Source organism: Ascaphus truei, chromosome 9 (assembly GCF_040206685.1).
Source record: "Ascaphus truei isolate aAscTru1 chromosome 9, aAscTru1.hap1, whole genome shotgun sequence".
In the NCBI taxonomy this organism is placed as follows: Eukaryota; Metazoa; Chordata; class Amphibia; order Anura; family Ascaphidae; genus Ascaphus; species Ascaphus truei.
Window position 1 is genome coordinate 6,001,887 of NC_134491.1, and position 9,475 is coordinate 6,011,361.

The 9,475-nt window shown below is 51.3% G+C and overlaps 1 protein-coding gene across 1 annotated transcript in view; it reads left to right on the plus strand.

Moving 5' to 3' along the window:
- Positions 1-3,883, plus strand: part of GREM1 (gremlin 1, DAN family BMP antagonist) — a 10,418-nt gene extending 6,535 nt beyond the window's left edge. Inside the window, exon 2 of the mRNA XM_075613080.1 lies at positions 2,749-3,883. Coding sequence (XP_075469195.1) covers positions 2,750-3,295 — 546 coding nt within the window. The 5' untranslated portion in view covers position 2,749 and the 3' untranslated portion in view covers positions 3,296-3,883. The remainder of the gene's footprint in view (positions 1-2,748) is intronic.
- Positions 3,884-9,475: the final 5,592 nt, after the last annotated feature.

Below are 9,475 nucleotides of genomic sequence, written 5' to 3' on the forward strand. Positions count from 1 at the left end.
GCCACCGCTTTGGATGTGTTTATCTTTACCTACCACACTGTGAGTAGGATTCTATATGAGCCAAGACAAAATATGTTTGATTCACAACCTTGAAAAGACACCTACACTTAGATATTATATATTTTCTTTGCTCTTGTTGATACTTCCCCCATGGTCCCCCTGGATTCTGAAGATCGTTTTCACATACTGTACATGTAAAGCCAGATCTTGTCATCACAGCTCTCTACTATCCAAGGCATGCTGAAATAGTTCCATGTGAACATACAGTCACCAAACGGTGGAGTTTTCTGTGGAGAGAGAGGGAGAAGAGAGGGAGAAGAGAGAGAGAAGAGGGAGAGAGGGAGAGAGAAGGAGAAGAGAGGGAGAAGAGAAAGAAGAGAGAGAGAAGAGGGAGAGAGGGAGAGAGGTAGAGAGGGAGAAGAGAAGGAGAAGAGAGGGAGAAGAGAAGGAGAAGAGAAGGAGAAGAGAGAGAGAAGAGGGAGAGAGGGAGAGAAGAGAGAGAAAAGAGAGGGAGAGAGGAAGAGAGGGAGTTCGACCTGTGAGGGTTCTGCTTAGATTCTGTTAATTAGAAGGAATTTGCCACTTCATTAAGTTATTGGTTGGCAAAGTCTCAACAGACTTTGGGGATTATGTATGTAGTGCGGGCAATAGTAGAAACAATACGTATATTGTCATTTATACAAATCTGTCCATTGGCTTTTGGATCAAATGTTATACAGCAGGGCCCCGCTTCTCGGCGATCCGCTGATACGGCGGCATCGAGAAGGGGGCCGCCATGTTGAATTTGAATTCGCACATGCGCAGAATGGGCGGGTGTGCCCGGCGCGCATGTGCAGACCGCAGGTTGCGCTCGCAGACCGCAGGTCGCACATGCGCAGCACTGAAAATCGCCGGATCCGCTTTCCGGCGATTTTCACTATACGGCGGGCCTCTGGAACGGAAGCCGCCGTATACCCGGGGCCCGGCTGTATACATATTGTTACCAAGTTAAGTGCGTTTGATACAAGTTTCTCAGGGAGTTTAATACCAGCTCAAGTCAGGTTTTATTGACTTTAATAAATAGGAATACTATTACTTAAATACTGCACCGACACACTTTATTCGAGCAAATACCCAGTATGTACCTGGCAGATACCTGGAATGCGCCGCTCCTCACCTCTGACAAGCCCCGTTGTGTTTGCCTTCCCAGCCTGGGTTCATGCCTGGCTGACGGGCGGCTGATCTGTTAAATGATAATGATTAGGATTTAATAGGCTGCAATGCTTCGCGTGTCTACCAGATGGCATAAATTCATGAATTGTAATGCAGTATATATATATATATACTGTGTAGTATTGCAGCCAGCGGGAATAAAATGCTTCAATCCCTGCATGGAAAATACCTCAATGCACTCGGGCAGAAAACAGTCACAAACCTCAATACACCCGGGTATACCTGAATTCGTGGGACTAGCCGAGCTCGAATAAAGTGTGTCGCCAGTGTATACCATTATCCCACATATCACATACCGTGTAAAATATATATATATATATATATATATATATATATATACTGTATATAAACAGAATGACCAAGCGCATAAATAGAAAATGAGGGAAGGGAGGGAACCTAGGGTAGTATGTCCAAACAACCCAAATATTACTGGTAAGTATTGCACTCACAGTGTCTTTTTTCAACCTCATCTACTACGTAACTATGTCACTATGTAACTATGTAATTAAACAAAGTTTGCAGATATTTCTCCAAATTAAATGGATCTGGAACTCTCTTGGATCCTCATATACCACTGGAACCGATATCTCCCAATGCTGTCATCTCAGATGTTGGTCTGTATCACTTGACTTGGATCCAGCACTCACAGCCGCAGGACATGGATGTAACTACTTGCCAGTAGTATACTCGACCTCCGTTTCAGAAGTATTCCATGTAGGGAAGATAATGGTGGAGAACAGACATAGTGTAACTCTATTTAATAAAAATCATTCTTTGATGCGCTGTTTGTTCTATCTATTTGCGCATTTATATATATATATGTCCTCACATACTAGTTGTATCCAGCATAACATACGAAGATCTTAAAGGTTATTAATTCGACATTACACTTTGTTTTCACCCCTCCCTGTAATGCATTGCGGTCTCTTGGCCCTCTTCTGCACCTTACTCTCTGCTCCATCATGCCTTGCTCCTCTTTGCACTCTCTCCTCCCCTCTTGTTGTACTCCCTGCCTTACTGTGTCTGCTCCTCTCTGTGCACACTACACCCCCTCCTCTCCTACTCATCTCTCTCCTATCCTTACGGTCTCTCTGTTTCCTCCTCGTACTCACTTTGCTGTCTCTCCTCCCCTCTCTTTGCACTCCCTCCTGCCCCATGTGCACACTGATTTTCATTCCTTCCTCCTAGTCATCCATCTGTCTCCCCCTCTCCTTGCTGTCTCTCTCTCTGTCTTCTCCCCTCCTTGCTGTCTCTCTCTGATTCCTTGTGTGTGGCAAGTCAACCACTGGGTGTTGTACCTAGCAGTCTATATATCCAGCATGTAACATCATAATGAGTTGCAGATTTTTTTAATATATATATATATATATATACACACACACACACACACACACACACACACACACACACACACACACACACTATTATCATCAGGTCACAAGACACTTATTTTCTAATCCAGACTATATCCCATGTATTTCCGTGTAAACTTGTCTGGGAAATAGAAATCTGACTCTGTTGTGTCCCTTCTCCTAGGATGTTCCGCTGGGTTTTTGCGTTGGCTTCTCTGCTTCTCCTCTGCGGACTCTTACTGCCCAGCAGCACCGAGGGGAAGAAGAAGGTCCGCGGCTCCCAGGGAGCCATCCCTCCTCCAGACAAGGGGCAGCCCAATGACTCGGAGCAGAGCCACACGCAGCCTGGGGGGGGCCGAGGGAAGGGCCAGGCGGTGCCGGCTGAGGAGGTGCTGGAGTCCAGCCAGGAGGCTCTGCACGTTACCGAGCGCAAGTACCTGAAGAGGGACTGGTGCAAGACACAGCCACTAAAGCAAACCATCCACGAGGAAGGATGCAACAGCCTCGCAATCATCAACCGCTTCTGCTACGGCCAGTGCAACTCATTCTACATCCCGCGGCACATCCGCAGGGAGGAGGGCGGCTCCTTCCAGTCCTGCTCCTTCTGCAAGCCCAAGAAGTTCACCACCATGGTGGTCACCCTCAACTGCCCCGACTTGCAGCCACCCACCAGGAAGAAAAGAATCACGCGTGTCAAGCAGTGTCGCTGCATCTCCATAGACTTGGACTAGGTGTAACGCCCCGTCACTAGGTGTGACCACAGGACTTGGCGTGGAGGTGACAGTATGCTGCGCGCTTTGCACGTGAGTCGGACTGTCTGTGTCCGGACACTCACAACACACCGCGTCCTCAGGGACACTGAATAAACTGCTGTGTCCTAGTAACTACTAATCACCCTCCCTGAGACCACAGGACCCGGTCCCCCCCCCCCCCCAGGGGAGACCCTGCCACCCAAGAGGGTGAACAGAATTGCCCTGCGGTGGTATCCAGAGATGCCCCTTCCCTGCTGAGCGTGTATTCATGTATACATCGTGTATATATATATATATATAATTTATTCACACATGTGTTTCTGGTGCACAGGATAAAACAGATATGGGGGGGGGGAGGGCAGAGGGGAGGTATGTGTGTGAAAAAGGTGTCACATAATCTGACCATGAGACGTGCTGGGTCTTTGCTGATGGATGAAGCATGCATGTGGTTGGGGTACTATTGTGACCTCACAACATATTGGGGGCTCTATCAAGTATCAAGGGCGTTTTGGAGCAAGGAAAGTAAGTTTTTTGACTCCTTGAACCATTTTTTGGAGAAAAGTTGTGTCTAATGTAATAAAGTTTCTTATAGAAGTCAGGCGTGCTGAAACCTGGTGTTTGTGCTGCAGGGAGGGAAGTAACAGCGATCCCAGCAGCTTGATATATTGCACTATAATCTGTGCTCCGTGTAACACAACTCGTCCTTACCGCACTCCCCAAATCACACGTAACACACGAGGGTTCAAAAGGTGGAGCATGGCACATGCAAATTACGCGGCAGCTTTGCTCAGACACCCGTGGGCGTCTCAGTGACCCACGTGTAACACGACCGTCGGTGTGTTTCCGGGAACATCTATTATTCCAACGGACTCTGACCAAATAGCAGGGTGCCGTGCGTCATGCGAGTAAGGCCGACGTCAGGGTGGGTGCTGCGGCGTGGCGAGCGTCCGTGCGCGCCTCCGCCGCGTGCTCCTGCAGCCCAGCGATCTGTGCCCAGGCTGCAGGAGTTGGGTCGCGGCGTTTGGGGGCTTGGAGAGCGGTGTGGCGAACGTGTCACGGAGCTGGTTCGCTGAACCAGCTCACGTGACGCGACTGCCGCCCCAAAAATCATTTTGGGTTGTAGCGGCGTCAACGCTGTACTTTGCCGCCGGTGGAGTTTGCAGTTTGAACACTCCCACCGAACAACCCGAAGTTGCGACGGACGAGCGCGCCCACGCCGTGTAGCAGCCACCCTGCACTCGGCCTAAGGAAGTAACATGTGAGTACTGTTTCCTGAAAATTAGGGAGACCGTTTCCTTCCCAGTGACAGGAGGTGTGGAACAGGCGCACGATGTGACGGTGACCCCGTTTAAATACTTTTAATATATAAAACAGAGTAAATCCCGCTGCTGCAATGACATGCTGCGCGCTCCCTCCCATTCCGTGTTCGTGGTGACAGGAAAGTGACGTGTCACTATAAGACATTTACCATTAATAAGTGTTTGCCCCAATCTGTAACCTACAGTTCGCACCATAAGCATTGATACTGGGAAACCCTCTCCCAATAAGCAGTGAAACCGGGAACCCCCCCACCCCGGGGACCCCCCCCACCCCCCACCAATAAGCAGTGTTACCGGGGCCTCCCCCAAAAAACAATGATCCCGGGGACCCTCCCCAATAAGCACTGATACCGGGGACCCTCCCCAAAAGCAGTGATACTGAGGACCCTCCCCCAAAAAGCAGTGATACCGGGGACACTCCCCCAATAAGCAGTGATACCGGGGACCCTCCCCCAATAAGCAGTGATACCAGAGACCATCCCCAATAAGCAGTGATACGGGGGCCCTCCCCCAATAAGCAGTGATACCAGAGACCATCCCCAATAAGCAGTGATACCGGGGACCCTCCCCCAATAAGCAGTGATACTGGGGACCCTCCCCCAAAAGCAGTGATATCGGGGACCCTCCCCAATAAGCAGTGTTCCCGGGGACCCTGCCCCAAAAGCAGTGATACTGAGGACTCTCTCCCAATAAGCAGCGATACCGGGTACGCACCCCAAATAAGCAGTGATACCTGAGACCCTCCCCAATAAGCAGTGATACCGGGGACCCTCCCCAATAAGCAGCGATACCGGGTACGCACCCCAAATAAGCAGTGATACCAGGGACCCTCCCAAATAAGCAGTGATACCGGGGACCCTCCCAAATAAGCAGTGATACCGGGGACCCTCCCCCAATAAGCAGCGATACCGGGGACCCTCCCCCAATAAGCAGCGATACCGGGGACCCTCCCCAATAAGCAGTGATCCCGGGGACCCTCCCCCAATAAGCAGCGATACCGGGGACCCTCTCCCAATAAGCAGCGATACCGGGGACACTCTCCTAATAAGCAGCGATACCGGGGACCCTCTCCTAATAAGCAGTGATACCGGGGACCCTCCCCAATAAGCAGTGATACCGGGAACCCTCTCCCAATAAGCAGCGATACCGGGGACACTCCCCAATAAGCAGTGATACCGGGGACCCTCCCCCAATAAGCAGTGATACTGGGGACCCTCCCCCAAAAGCAGTGATATCGGGGACCCTCCCCCAATAAGCAGTGTTCCCGGGGACCCTGCCCCAAAAGCAGTGATACTGAGGACTCTCTCCCAATAAGCAGCGATACCGGGTACGCACCCCAAATAAGCAGTGATACCTGAGACCCTCCCCAATAAGCAGTGATACCGGGGACCCTCCCCAATAAGCAGCGATACCGGGTACGCACCCCAAATAAGCAGTGATACCAGGGACCCTCCCAAATAAGCAGTGATACCGGGGACCCTCCCAAATAAGCAGTGATACCGGGGACCCTCCCCAATAAGCAGTGATACCAGAGACCCTCCCCCAATAAGCAGCGATACCGGGGACCCTCCCCAATAAGCAGTGATACCGGGGACCCTCTCCCAATAAGCAGCGATACCGGGGACCCTCTCCTAATAAGCAGTGATACCGGGGACCCTCTCCTAATAAGCAGCGATACCGGGAACCCTCTCCCAATAAGCAGCGATACCGGGGACACTCCCCAATAAGCAGTGATACCGGGGACCCTCTCCCAATAAGCAGCGATACCGAGGACCCTCTCCTAATAAGCAGTGATACCGGGGACCCTCCCCAATAAGCAGCGATATCGGGGACCCTCCCCAATAAGCAGTGATACCGGGGACCCTCCCCCAATAAGCACTGATAGTGGGGACCCTCTCCCAATAAGCAGTGATACCGGGGACCCTCCCCCAATAAGCAGTGATACCGGGGACCCTCCCCCAATAAGCACTGATACTGGGGACCCTCCCCCAATAAGCAGTGATACCGGGGACCCTCCCCCAATAAGCATTGATACCGGGGACCCTCCCCAAATAAGCAGTGATACCGGGGACCCTCCCCCAATAAGCATTGATACCGGGGACCCTCCCCAAATAAGCAGTGATACTGGGAAACCCTCTCCCAATAAGCAGTGATACCGGGGACCCTCCCCCAATAAGCAGTGATACCGGGGACCCTCCCCCAATAAGCAGTGATACCGGGGACCCTCCCCCAATAAGCAGTGATTCCGGGGACCCTCCCACAATAAGCATTGATACCGGGGACCCTCCCCCAATAAGCACTAATACCGGGGACCCTCCCCAAATAAACAGCGATACCGGGGACCCTCCCCAAATAAACAGCGATACCAGGGACCCTCCCCAAATAAACAGCGATACCGGGGACCCTCCCCAAATAAACAGCGATACCGGGGAAAATAAAATTAATAAACAAACAATCCCTGAAATCTCTAACCCCAGAACCCACCACATCATATATTGTGTCAAAAGGAGCTAGTGAGCGTGGCCAAATTATGCAACATAAGACAAAAATACCCAATGCTACGTCCAATGTGACAAAATACATAGTTAAATACTTCGATGTTAGTATTCTCATGAGTAAGGGTCATTTAGTTAAACCCTTTGGCCAAAGCGTTATAAGACTGCGGCCACGTCACGGCATGACCAGTATATGCGGCCACGTCACAGCATGACCAGTATATGCGGCCACGTCACAGCATGACCAGTATATGCAGCCATGTCACGGCATGACCAGTATATGCAGCCACGTCACAGCATGACCAGTATGCAGCCACGTCACAGCATGACCAGTATATGCAGCCACGTCACAGCATGACCAGTATATGCAGCCATGTCACGACCAGTATATGCAGCCACGTCACAGCATGACCAGTATGCAGCCACGTCACAGCATGACCAGTATATGCAGCCACGTCACAGCATGACCAGTATATGCAGCCACGTCACAGCATGACCAGTATATGCAGCCACGTCACAGCATGACCAGTATATGCAGCCACGTCACAGCATGACCAGTATATGCAGCCACGTCACAGCATGACCAGTATATGCAGCCACGTCACAGCATGACCAGTATATGCAGCCACGTCACAGCATGACCAGTATATGCAGCCACGTCACAGCATGACCAGTATATGCAGCCACGTCACAGCATGACCAGTATATGCAGCCACGTCACAGCATGGCCAGTATATGCAGCCACGTCACAGCATGACCAGTATATGCAGCCACGTCACAGCATGACCAGTATATGCAGCCACGTCACAGCATGACCAGTATATGCAGCCACATCACAGCATGACCAGTATATGCAGCCACGTCACAGCATGACCAGTATATGCAGCCACGTCACAGCATGACCAGTATATGTAGCCACGTCACAGCATGACCAGTATATGTAGCCACGTCACAGCATGACCAGTATATGCAGCCACGTCACAGCATGACCAGTATATGCAGCCACGTCACAGCATAACCAGTATATGCAGCCACGTCACAGCATGACCAGTATATGCAGCCACGTCACAGCATGACCAGTATATGCAGCCACGTCACAGCATGGCCAGTATATGCAGCCACGTCACAGCATGACCAGTATATGCAGCCACGTCACAGCATGACCAGTATATGCAGCCACGTCACAGCATGACCAGTATATGCAGCCACGTCACAGCATGACCAGTATATGCAGCCACGTCACAGCATGACCAGTATATGCAGCCACGTAACAGCATGACCAGTATATGCAGCCACGTCACAGCATGACCAGTATATGCAGCCACGTCACAGCATGACCAGTATATGCAGCCACGTCACAGCATGACCAGTATATGCAGGTCCTAACACTGCCTGTGAAGATACTGGTCTGGCTGTGAATTGGCTGCAGGCTTATAACACTTTGGCCAAAGGGTTTAACTAAATGACCCTTACTCATGAGAATACTAACATTGAAGTATGTAACTATGTATTTTGCCACATTGGACGTAGCATTGAGTTTTTTTGTCTTTTGGTGATACCGGGGACCCTCCCCCAATCAGCACTAATACTGAGGACCCTTTCCCAATAAGCAGTGATACCGGGGACCCTCTCCCAATAAGCAGTGATACCGGGGACCCTCCCCCAATAAGCAGTGATACCGGGGACCCTCCCCCAATAAGCAGCGATACCGGGAACCCTCCCTCAATAAGCAGTGATACCGGAGACCCTCCCCCAATAAGCACTAATACTGAGGACCCTCTCCCAATAAGCAGTGATACCGGGGACCCTCTCCCAATAAGCAGCGATACCGGGGACCCTCTCCCAATAAGCAGCGATACCGGGGACCTTCCCTCAATAAGCACTAATACCGGGGACCCTCTCCCAATTAGCAGTGATACCGGGGACCCTCTCCCAATTAGCAGTGATACCGGGGACCCTCTCCCAATAAGCAGTGACACCGGGGACCCTCTCCCAATAAGCAGTGATACCGGGGACCCTCTCCCAACAAGCAGTGATACCGGGGACCCTCCCCCAATAAGCAGTGATACCGGGGACCCTCCCCAATAAGCAGTGATACCGGGGACCCTCTCCCAATAAGCAGTGATATCGGGGACCCTCTCCCAATAAGCACTAATACTGGGGACCCTCCCCCAATAAGCAGTGATATCGGGGACCCTCTCCCAATAAGTAGTGATACCGGGGACCCTCCCCCAATAAGCAGCGATACCAGGGACACTCCCCCAATAAGCAGTGATACCGGGGACCCTCCCCCAATTAGCAGTGATACCGGGGACCATCTCCCAATAAGCAGTGATACCGGGGAC